Source organism: Lontra canadensis, unplaced genomic scaffold, assembly GCF_010015895.1.
Source record: "Lontra canadensis isolate GAN:19392208 unplaced genomic scaffold, GSC_riverotter_1.0 scaffold24, whole genome shotgun sequence".
NCBI classification, from domain to species: domain Eukaryota; kingdom Metazoa; phylum Chordata; class Mammalia; order Carnivora; family Mustelidae; genus Lontra; species Lontra canadensis.
Window position 1 is genome coordinate 11,620,649 of NW_022631018.1, and position 17,241 is coordinate 11,637,889.

Below are 17,241 nucleotides of genomic sequence, written 5' to 3' on the forward strand. Positions count from 1 at the left end.
TGTGAGCATAATAAAAATTTTCCAAGCCATTAGGATTTGAGGCAATTTATTGCAGCTAAGAGCACCAGGTCACCATGTTTTCCTTTCTTTTCTCTTTCCTGCCCTCATCCTCATTCAACAAATAGCATTTCCTTACAAATATGACAGTTTACATGCTAGTCTTCTATTTATTCCTTTCAACTTAAGATTCAGACTTGTGCTTACTTTCCTTATCAAGTTACCAATATTTGTTTAAACATTTATATGCTACTACTATGTCAGGTACTGCTCTAAGGTGTTTATAAATATTAAGGTTCTTTAAAATGCCAAATAATTCAGTGAAATGAATACTATGATTGTACTCATTCCTGATGAGGAAATGGAAGCAAGGAAGAGTAACTTCCTCAAGTTCACACAGCTACTTTGTGACAGTAACTTAGAAGGCCCTGCTAGGAACCCACCACAATAACTACACCATGCTATGCTGTCTCTGCAGCTTCTCCCCAGACGAGAAAATGCTTAAGCTCACCTCACCTGATCCATACATTCACCTCCTCTGTGTTTGTATTTACATTAATTCTGGACAGCTTTGATCATGTATTTCCTTTCTCTTCGACTTTTGTAGAGTGAAGGTGCTGGTTTTTACAGACCATAGCACAGTGCTGTGAGATACTGAGTCACCCTATTTCCCAAGTCTCTCACAGTGGTCTCATAGCTTTATATCTCTTTTTTTTAAAGATGCTATTTATTTATTTGAGATAGAGACAGTGACAGAGAGCACGAGAGGGGAGAAGATCAGAGGGAGAAGCAAACTCCTCGTGGAGGTGGGAGCCCGATGCGGGACTCAATCCAGGGACTCCAGGATCATGACCTGAGCCAAAGGCAGTTGCTTAACCAACTGAGCCACCCAGGCACCCTTTATATCTCCTTTTGATGGAGAATTTCCTCCAAGAATATTTACCTCCCCCCCCCAGTTTTACTGAGATATAACTGACATATAATGTATTAGTTTAAGGTATACACCATCATGGCTTGATACATGCATATAATGCAAAATGATTACCAAAGTTAACATCCATCACCTCATATAGTTGAGATTTTTTTCTTGTGAGGAGAATGTTTAAGATCTACTCTCTTAGCAAGTTTCAAGTCTCAAATATACAATATGGTATTGTTAACTCTAGTCACCATGTATTGCATTTGTCTACAGAACTTATCTTGTAACTGGAAGTGTGTACCTTTTCCCTCATCTTCCAACCCCACCTCTAGCAACCAATACTCCATTTCTATGAGTTTGAAATTTTAAGATTGTATATATAAGTGAGATCATTATAGTATTTGTCTTTCTTTTATTTAACATAATGCCCTCAAAGTCCATCCATGTCATCACAAATTGCAAGATTTTCCTCTTTCTTATGGCCATATGATAGTCCGTTGTGTGTGTGTGTGTGTGTTTGCACGCGCACATTTTCTTCATCCATTCTCTTGTCAGTGGATACAAGTTATTCCACATCTTGACTAATGTAAATAATGCTGCACTGGACAAGGGGGCACATATAATCTCTGAGATAGTAATTTTGTTTCCTTAAGGTATACACCCAGAAGTGGAGTTGTTGGATCATATGGTAGTTCTATTTTTAGTTGTGTGAGGAACCTCTATACTGTTTTCCACAGTGGCTGCACCAATGTATACTCCCACCCACAGGGCAGTAGAGTTCCCTTTTCTCCATATCCTCGCCAACACCTGGTTATCTCTTTGCCTTTTGGATGGCAGCCATTCTACCACCTCTAATGAGGTGGTATCTCATTGTGGTTTTGATTTGCCTTTCCCTGATGATTAGTGATGATGAGCACCATTTTATGTATCTTTGGCCATTTTTTGGTATGTCTTCTTTGGAAAAATGTCTATTCTGATCCTCTGCCCATCTTTGAATTGGATTATGTGGCTGTTTTTTTGTCTTGTTTTGGGGCTATTGAGTTGTATCAGTTCTTCTGTATTTTGGATATTAACGCCTTACCAGAAATGACTCACAGATATTTTCTCTCATTCCATAGGTTGCCTTTTCAACTTAACGGTTTTCTTTGCTGTGCAGAAATTTTTTACTTTGACGTGATTCCACTTATTCATCTTTGCTTTTGTTTCATTGTCTTTGCTTTTGATATCAAATCCAAAAAGTCATTCCTAAGACCAATGTCAAGATTACCCACCATTTACTTCTAGGAGTTTTATGGTTTCAGATCTTAAGTTCAAGTCTTCAATCTGTTTTGAGTTGATTTTTGTGTATGGTGTGAGACAGTGGTCCAGTTTCATTCTTTTGATTGTGGATACCCAGTTTTCCCAGTACCATTTATTGAAGGGACTATACTTTCCCTATTGTATATTTTTGATGCCTTTGTCATAAATTAATTGATCATATGTGTTTATTGAACAGATACATCATATTTATTTCTGGCTTCTCTTTTCTGTTCTAGTGATCTATATGTCTGTTTTCTTGGCCAGTACCAGACTGTTTTGGTTACTATAGCTCTGTAATACAGTTTGAAATCAGGAAATGTGATGCCTCCACATTTTTTCTTTCTGAAGACTGCTTTGGCTATTTGAGGGGATTTTTGTGGATCCATACAAATTTTAGCATTGTTTTTTCTATTTCTGTGAAGAATGCTGCTGGAATTTTGACATGGACTGCACTGAATTTACAGATCGCTTCATGTAGTATAGACATTTTAACAATATTAATTCTTCCAATCTGTGAACATATAATACATTTCTTTAGTTTCTTTCAACAATGTCTTACAGTTTTCAGTGAACAGATCTTCTATCTCCTTGATTAAATTTATTCCTAGGTGTTTTATTCTTTTTGATGCAACTCTAAAAGGGGCTATTATCTTAATTTCCCTTCCTGATAGTATGTTCTTAATGTATAAAAGAGTATTTTCAGATAAGTTTTTAAAGTAATAAATTTGTTAAGTTCTTGTATACATGAAAATATTTCTAACTTACTCTCACAATTAAGTGATATTACAGCTGAGTTAAAATTTTAAGGTTCAAAGTTCTTTTTCTTCAACATTTTGAACATTAATCTTAATTGTTTTCTCGCATTTAGTGTTGTTGAGAAGTCTGATACCAATTAATTTTTCTTTACAGATAACTTTGTCTTTGAAAGTTTTTAGGATTTTCTCTTAATCTAGGATATATCCTTAAATTTTACTATAACGTGTCTAAGTGTAAATTTTTAAAAATTATTCTCTTTAGCACATAATGATGTATTTCAATGAGGTTTTTCATCTTTAATTACTGGGAAATGTTAAGGGATTATTTCTTCCAGTGCTTCTATTTTTTTCTCTCCCCTTCCAAGTCCTACTACAGAGATACTGAAACTATTTCTGTCATGTGTTGTATCATCCACGTCATCTTCCACCCCAATAACTTGTCCTTCTCCTACATCTAGTTTGCTCATCCTGTTAAAGCCATCTGCTGAGTTCTTTATTCCAGCAGTTATATTTTCACATGAGCACTTGCAAATTATTCTTCTTCCTAGATGCTTTATGCCACTCCATGTGACCAATATACTTCCTTTTAAAAAAAAAAAAGTTTCATTCAGATACTTATTGTGCCTATTTTAAATTCATATTCTGGCCTCAGAATTTTGCTTTATGTAGCCTAGATTATTCAGCTTGTTTTTCTTCTATGCCAGTTATACTTCTGTAACTTTTATTAGCTTTTCAGATCCACCAACCTTTCACTCTGCAGTTTATCCAGGCTTTCTGTTCTGGGAAGGGAGAACACTTGTTTTCCAGTTTCTAGAATTTCACTGTAGGAGGTTGAGATAAGCAACTAAATCTTCATGTTCTACCATAATCAACACTTCAGTGATAGTTATGTTGAATAGAATGAAAAAATAATTCACCTGAATTTTTCACTAAATGTTTCTCTTTCTCAGTAGTTTGTCAACTTCAATCTTAGATTCTTCTGAGTGGCCTCAACTTCTTTACAATGCATCCTCTAAGCACTACTCCTTATAATAGCAGACTTCAAAACACTGAATTTAGGAAGATGGAAACAAGGAGACCACAAAAAAGACAGCAAGTATAGAAGCAATAATTTCTATTCATTGGAAATTTCCATTTATTGTACTACCTACATGAACTAACTATGCCAGATAAGTAATACCAATCTGCGTCTTCTAGAACCCCAAACCTTCTCAAATTATGGTATAACTATGTGTTTGTTAACTGCATATCTAACATTAATAGTAGATATTGTTTAAAAGAAATACTTAGAAATGTGCAGATCTCCATGCAAATATTGACCCTGTAGCTTACTATTTGTGTGACATTTTGAAAGTTAATTTCTCTAAGACTTAGGTTTTCTGCTTTATGGAGACATATTAGATACCTTCAAACACTGTAGTAAGAATTGAATTAGAAACTTTTAGACACAGATAGAAATAATAGTGAGAGAAATAATAATATAGTAGATAGATAATATCTGAAGCATAGTCCTATTCAGTAAATTGTAGATACAATTATGATGCTGCTCTTTATATTACTTTTTGATTGATAATTTAGAGGTCTTTTAAAATGTTTAATCCCATAAATATTTATGTAAATACTTTAAGAATGATGTTAAGGCTATTTTCCTGTAGATATAAAAATAAGAGTATAACCCCAAAGAACTAGCAAAACAAAAACCTAGCAATCTTTTGAACTTTTCAGGTCTGTAGTCTTTCTCCTGAATCCAACATGCATTTGAGTGCATGCTAATGCTGTCCTTACGGTCTATTCAAGTGGCATCTTCCTTCTCTACTATGTATTCTGTGTTTTATATTTTAAAATGGGAACAATTAGTAATGAAAAGTTGTTTGGAATTTTGAAAAAATTGGTTTATCAGTGATTTTATTTCTCCTTCAATTTGTTAGTGTCCAAAACTGATCTGAAAAAACTTTAAATGCATAAAGCAAAAGGAGAATATACATTAAAAACAGTAATCTTTCAAAAGCTCAGAAATCATAAAAAAAGAAAAAGCAGAAAACTTCCAACTTGTCAGGCTTTTCCACTAATAAATAAAACCGACCAAACCAAACTATGCACTTCAATAAAGCCCTTCCATTTTCAATTTTTATAATTTGTAGATTAAAATTATTACTAAAAAATAGACAAAAGATGGAAGAAAAACAAAACAAACTTTACATCACTCTTCCTACCTTTCTTAGCAGGGTTATTTCCAGTCATACAAGATTTACTTTCATTCCAAGCTTTTATGTTTGCAATTTTGAGGAAACCAATAGTAAAAACCACAGTAAATATAACCAGCAGAAGAAAACCACTATTCATGTTTTTTTTTTTTTTTCCCAGAACACTTCATGCTTATATCTAAGATTGAGTACCTTAGCTGGAAAGCCAGTTGAACCAGGACATGCCTTTTTCCTTAAGGTTGGTGTGTGAACTGGAGGAGGAGTACTGTCTACAGTCTGAATCCAGGAGCAAAAAAGGAAATAAATGTCATGAAACACTCCATCTATTTCAAACATAACCAAAAATAAGTCAAAGTAAATAAAGCCAAGCAAGACATCGATAAAGGCAAAAAATATCTCAACGAAGCTAAATTTCTCATAGTGTTGATAATTTAAATTTCAGCCTGAAATGTCTACAAATGAAATAGTTGTTCAAGTAGCAAAAAAAAAAGTTTGTCTGGAAATTTAAAAAGAAATGATTCAGAAAAGAGAATCCACAGAAGAAAACAAAACACAGCATATAGCCCAAATAAAAATGAGGATATTAATTTTCAAGTTCATCTGAAAATGCCATATTCTTAAAAGTATGTTTTTTTTAAAAGCAGGATTTATAATCAAAATATTTAAAGATTCTTTTAACTTCCAACTTCTATATACAGAATGCATGTTACATATATAGAACACAATTCAGTAGAATTGTGTGTGTTTGTGCATGTATGTAGAAAGAAAGAGAGAAAAGAGAGAGATTGATTAGTGGGATTTTGTGCAGAAATCAATTTCCAAAGAATGGAGTTAGACAATTTAGTATTATTGGAATTCAGGGCTTAACATACAAATTTAAAAGTTAAAAGATGTATCTTTAGATGATATTAATGTAAGATATTCCTTTCAATGGAAGGAAACACTGATTTTACTGGAAAAGAAACAGAACTTAATTAGCAAAGTATTAAAAAAAGCCACAAAGAATTACTTCATTTCAGGATGCTAAGCAAGCAAACAAGAGGAAAAAGCTAGCCTTTTTTTTTTTTTTTAAAGATTTTATTTATTTATTTGACAGAGAGAGATCACAAGTAGGCAGAGAGGCAGGTAGAGAGAGAGGAAGGGAAGCAGGCTCCCTGCTCAGCAGAGAGCCCGATGCGGGGCTCGATCCCAGGACCCTGAGATCATGACCTGAGCCGAAGGCAGTGGCTTAACCGTTACACTGAGCCACCCAGGCACCCCGAAAAAGCTAGCTTTGAATAAAGTTATAGAATAGTCTAAAATATTAAAAGAAAAATAGATGATCTCTCTTTGCTTTTGTTACTACATAAACAGAGTATTTTCTATGCCCTATAACCTTAAAATGGAAATGAATTGAACTTCTCAGAGTTTTCTGCTTGTGAGTTTAGTTCTAATTTAAATTTACCTTTAAATAGCTTGAAAAAGTTTTGAACCCAATTTATAAATTAATGTTTAGAAAGGTAAACATGAGAGACAAAAGAAGAACACTGAAAAGCTACATAAAAGTTAATAAAAAACAATCAATAGGAAACAAAACTGACATTATAATTTACAAAGAAAGCCCAAGAAAAGTTTAGAAAAAAAGGAGTGAAGTAAGGCTGTTGGACACAAGCTCAAGAGGGTTCATGAAGACCATAAGAATATATATTTGGAAAAGATTCCATTCCCTGTAGCAACAAAAACTTTAAGGTACCTAGGAACAAATGTAACAAGCAATATGAAGTAAATTCATAAAGAAATTAACAAAACTTTATTGAAAGATATAAAAATATCTAAATGATATGTATACCATGTTCATAGGTGGAAAGAGCCATTCACAAAGATGTCAATTTTCCTCAGATAAATCTATAAATTCAATTCAATTTCAATCAAAGGTCCTACATAGAACTGATTCTAAAAAGTCTTATGTAAAACTAAAGGGTCAAAAAGAGAAAGAAAAAGAAAAAGGTGGGTGGGAGTGGCTGATTATACTAGGTAAATTATTTTAAGGTTATAATAATTAAGACAATGTGATACTGATGCAGGAATAGACAAAAAGAACTGAAGAGAATAAAGAAACCCCAAACAGACCCATATACACAAAGCAGAGAGTGTCTTACAGATCAATGGGGGAAATATAGTAGAGTTGGTTGTTCATGAGAAAAATAGATTTAGAACCCCATTTCATATAATATGTAACAATAAATTTCAGTTTAAGATCCTAAACATATAAAATAAAAAAAAATTTAAACTTTTAGAAAAACGTATGGAAGAAAATTTATAAATGCTGCATATGCATAGGGAAGAACTGCTTTAGAAAGACATAAAAAACAGAAGTCATAAAGGAAATGACTGATTTATATAAGCCTACTTCAAAATAAACACTGTTGCAAGACCAAAAGACACCAAATAAAATTTTAAAATAAGCACAGACTGGAAGAAAATATTTGCAGTGCATATAGCTAGCTAAGGATTAGTATCCAGATTACATAAAGAACACTTACAAAAATAGGAAAAATAATTCAATAGAACAACAGACAAAAGACATAAACAGGCAAACCACCAGTGCTCAATAAACATAAAAAGATGCTGAATTAATACTTGAGATCAAAGAAATGCAAATTAAAAACAAAAATGCCACTCCATACCCATCAAATTGGCTAAAGTTAATGTCTGACAGTACCAAGGATAGGTGAGGATGTGGGAAAATGGGGAACTCTCACATATTGCTGGTGGGAGTGAAAATTGGTCCAACCACTATAGAAAATAATTTGGCAAAATCTAGTTAAAGTTGAAAATGCATACACCACGCAACCCAATAATTCAGCTTCCCAGTATATACGCTAAACAAACCGCATATCTGCAAAAGCAGAAACTAGGATGTTCACTTCAGCACTGATTGTAATTAAGAAAAATTGAAAATAAGCTAAATATCTAACACTAGGATAATACATAAATGGTTGTGGTATAGTCATACAATGAAATATTATGTAAGTTATAATGAATCAACTAAAGGGACATGTATCTACATGAGTAAAGCTCAAAAGCATAATGAAAGAAATGAAGATTTATGTTTGTGTAAAACAAATGTAAAACAAACATTTTCGTATATTGTTTATGAATATAAATGAAGTGAAATGAAAAACCAAGGAAGAAGATGCACATGAGTTTCAGGGTTTTTAGATATGTCTGAGAAAGGAGAGAGGGGAATGGTATAGGAAAAGGTATTCCAACTCTCTGAAATATTCTCTCTCTGAAAACAAATTTGAAAAGGACAGGGCAAAATGTTCACATCTGTTAAATCTGTGGGTGAGTTACATGCGTGTTTATTAACCTCTGTATGCGTGAGATATTTCAGCATTAAAAATGTATAAACTTGAAATATTAAAACAATGATTAAAAAAAAGCAGAGACTCATCAACTTAACTAGTCTGAGGTAGTCTGTCACAGGGTTGTAAAAAATCAAGTCAGAATCTAACTACAAATCACACTTCACTTCAGACAGCTTTCCAAAGTGGACTAACTGCTTCTCTTGGAACAGGAGACACAGTTCTAGAGATAATACAGGAAACAAAGGGGCTCTGTCAGAACTGCGAGCTGAGTGAAGAATCCGAATTGCATCTTGAGGCAGGAGGGCTTCCCTGAGGCATGACACAAACCCTTCTGCTTGTTGAGGGAACGACCTCCGCTGAGAAAACTGGCCGACTGGCTGTTTGAAACCAGTGACTAACAGGAGGTACAAAACAACACTGTTTTTGTACTATTAAAAGACATGACACAGTTGAATGCCTCTTGCTGACTGAGCAGTTAGAATAAAGTATTCAGTGGCCAGCAGTGGCAATTTTCATTTTAAGCTGTATTTCCGAAGTAACAGTTGTGTAGGTCTTACTAGATTTACTGAGAATGGCACCTGACACAGCCAGGTGCCCACCAAGTTTATATCCGACAATTCCAAAAGTGAGATAACCCTTCCTTCTGTTCCACATAGTCCTCTACTTAAAATAAAGACTACCTTTATAAGTAAATAAGTATTTGTCTATTTTAGGTTGAATCTGGAGGGGGCATCTTTCGACTTTGGTTTTAGAGTCCTATTTACATTACCAGCCAAATGCAATGATCGCCAATATATTGTGACATTACATAATATATTTGATTAAAAGAAGAGTCAGATTTCACTTGTTTTTTGCGATTCCCTCTTTCTGACACAAGTGAACAGTTGGGGAGCAAGACTGCTCCAATGAGGCACCTTAACTGGCTCAGCTTCACTAGAAGTGGAAGGAGATGTGGACCTTGACTGGATGTTAACCTTGACGTTCGGATTCCGTACATATGTGCTCTCAACGGGATCGGTCTAGGAAGATAAGTTGGGAAAAACAAAAACCCAAGAAATCACTTTCAAACAATGTGCAGCTCTAAGCAAACTTCTGTAAGGCACGATCATGATTAACATTCCTCGAGAAGAGGAAAGCAAAGTTCAGTCTGAAATTCACCTTCGGGATGTGTCATTACACAAAAGTATAACCACGAGCCTTAATGTAAACAAAGATAAAGACAACAGTTAACAGAATGCTCCCATCTTCATTCACTGCCAGTCTCTGACTTCAAGCACTGTCTCCACTACACGTTCTGGGCTTGCATTCCACAAACGTAATCATATGTGTGAATTAAGTGCCAAGTACTTAACAGAGTCTGTGCTGCAGGTTAGAGATAATTTTGTCCTTCATAAGAAGGAAATTTGGTCATCTACCAGGCATTACTTCAAAGTAAAAGAAACTAATTTGTCCGCTTTGTGCTGGCTGGGGCAACACTGCCTTTTTGTTCCGCGGCAGTGGAAATACCAGCACTTATATTCAGCTGCATCCTTTTAACCAAGTATTTTTAGAAACTCAAAATGCTTGGGGTTAAAATTTAGCATTAAAGATCTTATGGAGAGCATACTGATCGATGATATATTCAGCTTGGCAATTTTCAAAACTATCAGGATTGCATTTTTGAAATGAAAGGCAATGAAAGCAATTTCGAAAAGAGGTTGGAGAATTTGTTTCAGCTGTACTGTATGGCAAGAACAATGCTTAGATCAGAAGTTACTATTCAATAAGAAGAACAATCAGCTTAAGGATTTTAAGTAGGTACTTAAAACATTTTTTGTTCTTTTCCTTTACTATTATTATGGTTACTCTTGTAGGGACTGGCTAGCAGGCTGGTTAACCCTGCAGGAGTCCTCTGCTGGGCACAGGCAGGTTTTCTGGCAAACCACAAGCAAGGATTTGGTGGTGATGACTCACATGGCTCCCAACAAGGCCTTAAACCTTTAGTTACTGTGCTTAGGAGAAGTGGGGAGAAGGGTCTCCAGGAGGACATCTAAGGAACTTGGAGCAGCAGCCATGTACCATCAGCTAGGAAGGTATTTGAATATTTTAAAAACTGGAACACTTGAGCTGAAGCATACTAGCTGTATGTCAGCTCTGAAGTGTGCAATGTGACTGATTTCATAAAACAAATACAGCTTATGAAGTGGGAGAACCAGGCCTGAATCCCACTCCTTGACTTCAAATCCAGTCTTCTTTTTGTGGTACCAGAGGCATCTCCACAGTAAAGGTACTCAAAGCAACTTAACGGTCATTGAGAATGAGTTACGTGATCTCTTTTCCTGACAGGGAACTCTGACCAGGAACAGGAGAGTGAAAGAAAGATGATGAGCCTCTAAGACAAGTTTTGCCTAGTTCACAATTTTATGCAGGACAGTCATGGAGAAGGTACTTCTTTTAAATTATTAATCTGGAATAGAAATCTGGGTTGGAGACTGGGCAGAAAGATCCTACTTTATAGAAATCTCCTCCTTCTAAGCTTCCATACCATTACATAAATTGCCAACTGAATAAGAATCCATGGGCGAGGGTTTGTTAAAATGGAATTGATAAGCAAAGCAGTCCTGATGCATTTTACACTAGTAAGAACCTAAAATGACCTCATACAATCAAGTTAAGTTGATCATCAAGTTTTAAGGAAGGGTCCAAGTAGGGGATTTGTTAAATGCAAAAAGGGGTCATTTTAGTAAAATTTAAGTTTCTGACCTGTCACACAATGTAGCCCGTAGCCTGAGTGAAAGAGGTAAAAGCAGAAGTTTCTGTGCAAAGCATAAAGCTGTGAATGAGACTGGACAGCTAATATCGTGGCTTTCTGCCTCCAAGTCCAGTTACTTTAAAGACGCCTCAAAAATGAGAAAGGCAGGAGTACTGGCTGACAACTGAAATTGGGTCTGCTCTTTGAGCCCCGTGAATATACACCAGCCAGAGGCAAGCACATGGTTTGATTACTTCTTCCTATGCAGACATTAGAACACGCTGCCTTAAGGCATTTTGTCAGCACGCGCCCTGCTGGGACCTGTATACTACAGAAACCATCTCCCCTAAATATCCACCCACCGCCTGCTCCCACCCCATAGCTGGTCCTTCAAACATTCACCATCATGTTTCATGACCCTGTGAAAATTGTGCCATGATGACAGTGTGATACTGAACAAAGGAAAAAATACACCATCAAAGTTTAATCCTTGGTTACAGAAATTAGTGACTCTTAAAGAACTCTCGAGGCTTTAAATACATACCTCATGGCCCTTCTTTAGAATTATTGTCATTTATAAAAGTCTGTAGCTCCTAACAAGTTTTTAACTCATAAATAAAAAAGGAAACGGAAATGAGCATAAATTTTAAAATGATTTTCTTAGCTGCATGAGGTAAAACTGGTTATTCAAAAGAGGAAACACTTAGATTTAAAAACTATTCCATTACCAATTCTAATAAAACAGAATAATGAAAATTAGCACACCAGCTTTTTGGAATCATAAGTTCTTAAAATAAATTCCAGAGATTAAACAAAATCAGGTAGTTTTTGTTAAAACAAATTAAAAATAAGTAAACATATTTTAGTAATATTCTGAGATGGTGTTGAGTATATTTAAAAAGTTGAACTATGCCATTTATAATGATACTGATTTTTTAAAAAACCATGAGTTTAAAAGTTTAAAAATTACCACTTTATTTTTCACAAGTATGTTTCTTAGAAATACAAGGAACAAAGTTTGGTAAAGATGAATAAAACTCATGGCAATAACGTTTTGAATATTAAACTAAAAATTTCTTTTCTCACATCTTCTAACAGCTATTAGAAGCTACCTGTTAGATTAATAGATTTATACATTTCATTTCCTTTCTGGATTACTGCCAGTGTCAAGAATATCTCAAAAGAGATTTAACAGGAAGAGTAAGAAAAATATAATACCACTTTCATATTTTCTTTTCGAAGTGTTAATTACCATCAGCGTGCTTTTTTCAAGCTGTTACTGGTTTTTCATGGTTTTTCAAGATGTTACAAATTTTATCTATAATCACATGCTTATTCATATATTTATAACTAAGGACTTATTCTATCCACTAAAAAGCAATTGATTTTACTGAAATTTCAGAATACTCAATAACAACAAGCCAGACTGCAGAGAGCCTAAAGTTAATTTGATGATTGGTAATGATTCAGATACAACATGGCAGCAAAGCATCTTATTATTAGCACATCAATTATATTTACCTTCCGAACTTTTACCACCATCCTTCCGAACTTCTATCATGGTTATAATACGATCATTAATAATATACTTAAACCATGGAAGTTAAATTCTTTATGTTTTGAAAACTGTATAACACTAAACGTAAGCAATGACTTGAATTAATGAAGCAGGAAAAGCTGACAAACATGATCTACATCTATAGCAGAGATATCACAATTCAATAATTGCATTTATGATCAAAGAAAAATGATAAAAAGGAGAAAATAGTGAAAAACAATACATAGCTAACATTAACTGGACAGTACCTTCTGATAGTATCTGGAGGAAGTTCTTGGAAACAAATATTGGGTCAGACAGTGGCTGGCCCACTGAGTACTGAGTACCACTTAACTGAACAGTATAAGCAATCCACTGCAATCTACTGAGAAAGATAAGAATTATATATTTACCTAAATGTGATTTTTCCCTAGTTTTTGGTTAACTAATTCATTTTCCAAGTAAACCTACTTCAAGGAGTTATTCTGATGAACAGACATTAGAAACATCTACTACACCCCAACGTCATTTTTACCAACCGCTCTACTCTTTGGGCAAAAAAAAAAAAAAAAAGAAAAACTGAGTAAGTATCAGCAGTATTATCCACAGTGCAGAATGCTGTCATGTAGAAAGCCCATAATGTTTCTTGAATCTATTAGGATTTCCCTACTGAGTGATCCACAAAATTTATTTTTAGACTAGTACGATAAAATAGAAAAGTTTCTTTCCCTCTAGATCGGATTGGATTTTTAGGTGAAATCCTCAAATTATGCAGTATGGTTTTCTGATAAATAATAAAAACAACTAAAACAACTCATCTTGAATGTGTATCAATGGGCCTTTTCTACTCCAAAAATAATTACAGATTTGAATATAAGCAAAACATTCTCATAAGAAACCTGTTTTTAAAGTAAAAGATACCAAGATTTGATACAAATGAGATACAGAGTTTTTAAAAAAGCTTACATCTAACGTGTTGTTTTTGTATTTGTAAATATAAAATTCTAAGTTATTTTGGAAACAAAGTGGCAAGTAGTCCAGTTTTTTTGTACTCAGAAACACTTTATAACCTCAAACTTACACTAATATAATTTTTTCAGTTAACTGAGCTTATGATAAAAAAACAGTATTATGGAAATGCCGTATCATGTGGAAAACAGAGAATCTAGTATTTTATTGCCCTAAAGCAAAGAATAAATAAATCACTGGAGGTTACAACTAGCAAGTGCAATCTTACTAATTACAAATAATATAGCCTGTTACTCTTTCTGAAAATTTCTCCTTATTTTCAATATATCGACTTGAAAATCTACTCTGGAAAATTTACAAATGTTCTCAGAAAACAAAAGAAAGTTAAGGTACATGTTAGCTATGTATAATCTCTCTTCCAAACTCTAAAGGAGTAACCTAAAATGAGACATTCAATGTTTCTCACTATTAATGAAAACACTGTGGACCCTTCCATAACCACTTACATTCAGGCATTAATATTAATAACGAATCTTTCTCAGGCTATGCCTAACTAGGTAACACACTTAAAAAGAATTAAGTATTCAAACTGTAGATGGAAACTCATAGCGGTCTAGAAATAAAAACACAGCGAACCTTGAACAGTGATACCTCACTTGTAGGCCATGTAGGAATCGTAAGAATTTCAAGTTTATAAAAGTATTACCTATTGCTTGTTTGAAAGCAGCATATAACACAATTGTATGTCACTGTTGGAGTCAAGGCCACCATTGGGAATGGTAACCGCCTGTGTCCTACTGTGACAGCCTGCCGCCTCCCAGGACCATCCAGGCGCCTCGCTGTCCCTGGGACATGCTTCTCTGTGCCCGCTGAATAGTCAGTGATTCTTCCCTCGGCTCCACCAGAGACATCACCACTCTTCACAGGTGGTTTTTTAATTTGTCAGATACATAACCAATGAGCTTTCCAGCAAGCCTGGAAAACAGGTTATCAAGCCTACCATCTGCATTTAAGAAAAACATATATACATCAAGGGGCTCTAGTTAAGTGAGGCTTATTCATATCCTACAGAATGGAGATATAGACTGAACAGTATTTCCATCAAAAATTTTTCCTTTTATCAAGATTCACAAAAGTGCTTTGGGAGGCCAAGGCCCCTAGAAGTCTGCAAGGCAGGTGAGATATAACTCTACTTCACCAGAAAAAAGAAAATCTCTCTGAATTATAACCACATTAAAAAGAACTTATTAAAAACTCAGTCAATTCACAGGCTGATGATTTGAACCCTAATATAATTGGGCACACAAAGTTTTGGTCTTCCTTTCTGGAGGTTATAGGGTACACTTAACACACTCAAAATACAAGTGCCCAATGGTTTTAACTCTCTAAATATCAGAAGAATAAAAAAAAAAATCAGTTGAACCAGCAATCTTTTAAGAAATGTCATTAATCAATGAGATATTAAAGTCATAGTTCTACTGGCCAAACCACTGGTATCTGACCTGCTTACTCATTATTAAACAGTGGTTTGGAAAAACATGCTAAGTAAGGATTCATCACGTTTACTGTGTGTCAATACACCCTGACATCTGAAAGATAAGAACACCGGAAGCAGTGAGCCTACGGCTTCCCAGGCTCTCTGCAAACCAGAAAATTCCACAATCTAGCCCCTTTCCAAGTCCCAGAGTTCTCAAGAATTCTGGATTTAAGGTGTTGATCATTAGCAGTGGTTTTGAAGCTGACAGGTGAAAGTTTAAAAGCTTGTCTCTACCACAGACGTTTCTTTTTCATGTTACTATTTTACGTTGCTGGTGAAAACCAGAGCTGACAATGTCAGCAAACCCCCTGCTTCTCCACTAGGGGGTGTGTATGTTGTGTATATTGATGTTGGGGTGGATGCTGGGCATGTAAGGAATCTTGCAGGATACAGACAGTGGCTGGCCCCCTTAGTACTGAGAAACACTGGGCCAGCATCAGCATAGGATGTTGCTTATAGCTTGTTATCAATATATACAGTGTCACGATATTGTTAAAAATCTTGGAAACACCTTAGAGTAGAAACGATTTATTATTAATATTATTGCCTCAAATCTATAAATATATTTAGGGATCTTCCTCTGAACTACATCAAATAATCTATCAAAGATTTTTGCAGAACTGATTTACTAAAAATTATAGTCAGTAAGATCTGTAAGTTGCCCCAAATTCTTTTGAATTCTACATAATACGTATCATCAATGTCTTTTTTCCACATAATTAAAATCTCTAGGAAATCTCTACATATCTGCTTATATCAGATTCTTATTTAGAAATTCATTTATACTTTGTAGGTGATGAATTTGGAAAGCATATGTTAGGATCACTTTTTTCCCCCTAGTAAAAATTTAAAAGACATTTTATAATTTTATAGTAGTTTGGTTACTGAAATTTATACGAACATTCCTAAAGCTTTACGGCCAAAGCCAAAAAAAAAAAAAAAAAAGAAAAAGAAAAAGAAAAAAGAAAATGCAGAAAGGCAGCGTAGCGATAGCGGGAGCAGCCGCACACAGCATGCAGTAAGGGCAGGAGTCTGCCACGGAGACGTTAGCGTGTTCCGCAACCACAGGCACGAAGGGTAGGGGACAGGGTGGAGGGCATGGGGTGGGAACACACAGTGCAGTAGTTTCTTACACGTCTGCCTTTGCTAGCTGGAGTACAGGACGGAGAGCGCTTCAACAAAGAAAGGAGAATACGACATGTTACAAATACTCACACGTGACTCTCGATGGCTATCACTGTGTTAACAGACAAAGTATATCCACATACACATAAAGACAAAGTTTTTGATAGGCTGAAAGTACGTGTATTTTCGGGAAAAACTGGAGGATAGGACAGTAAAAAAACCGTTGCTCAGACTCGGTCTGCAATGACAGTCAAGCTTTCACAGGACCCCAGGCAACAGTGACCCACAAAATAATGCTCCATCAAGCGATGGGCAGTTCCTTTTCTGCAAAGGTTGGGAGGAACAACTGAAAACGTGAGAACAAAAAGGATCCAAATAATTCTGGTTTACTGCCAGATGGCATTTAATAAAATACAGTCTTTTACCTACCAAATTCTTCTGGTTTTCAAAGATGAGGCTTTTAAATGACAAAAGCTAAATTAGGCCTTCAGGACTACTGATAAAGAATTAAAACAAAAAGTTACTTCAACAATACTGTCCAACCTGACGAGACATTAGGTTCAAGTCAAGAAGGACCTTCACCTTTCAGACATTAAAGATTAAGTAATTAGGAAAAAGCAGCAATAACAGTAAGTAGGTAATAACGGAACTGAAATGTCTCCCAAGTGTCTGGAACTTGGTGATGTGTGAATAGCAGAATTTTATAAATATAAGCTGTATCTGCCTCTGGCAATTCCCTAGATTCAACAGATCCCAACATCTATTGAGGGTTTGCAATAGGTCAGGTTCACAGACTGGTGGGGAAGACACCAGGCCAT

The 17,241-nt window shown here is 35.1% G+C and overlaps 1 protein-coding gene across 21 annotated transcripts in view; it reads right to left on the reverse strand.

Moving 5' to 3' along the window:
• The window catches only part of CDC42BPA (CDC42 binding protein kinase alpha), a 324,447-nt gene that overhangs the window by 39,204 nt on the left and 268,002 nt on the right, over positions 1 to 17,241 (reverse strand). For 5 of the 21 annotated variants that reach the window (XM_032862852.1, XM_032862842.1, XM_032862841.1 and 2 more), the window contains 3 exons: positions 16,432 to 16,470; positions 9,439 to 9,543; positions 5,367 to 5,450 (listed from right to left, as the gene is read on the reverse strand). The exons of 2 other annotated variants lie outside the window; for them this stretch is intronic. In XM_032862852.1, the coding sequence (XP_032718743.1) occupies positions 5,367 to 5,450; positions 9,439 to 9,543; positions 16,432 to 16,470 (228 nt within the window). The remainder of the gene's footprint in view (positions 1 to 5,366; positions 5,451 to 9,438; positions 9,544 to 16,431; positions 16,471 to 17,241) is intronic. 14 more of the 21 variants (XM_032862851.1, XM_032862850.1, XM_032862846.1 and 11 more) reach the window with 5 other exon arrangements.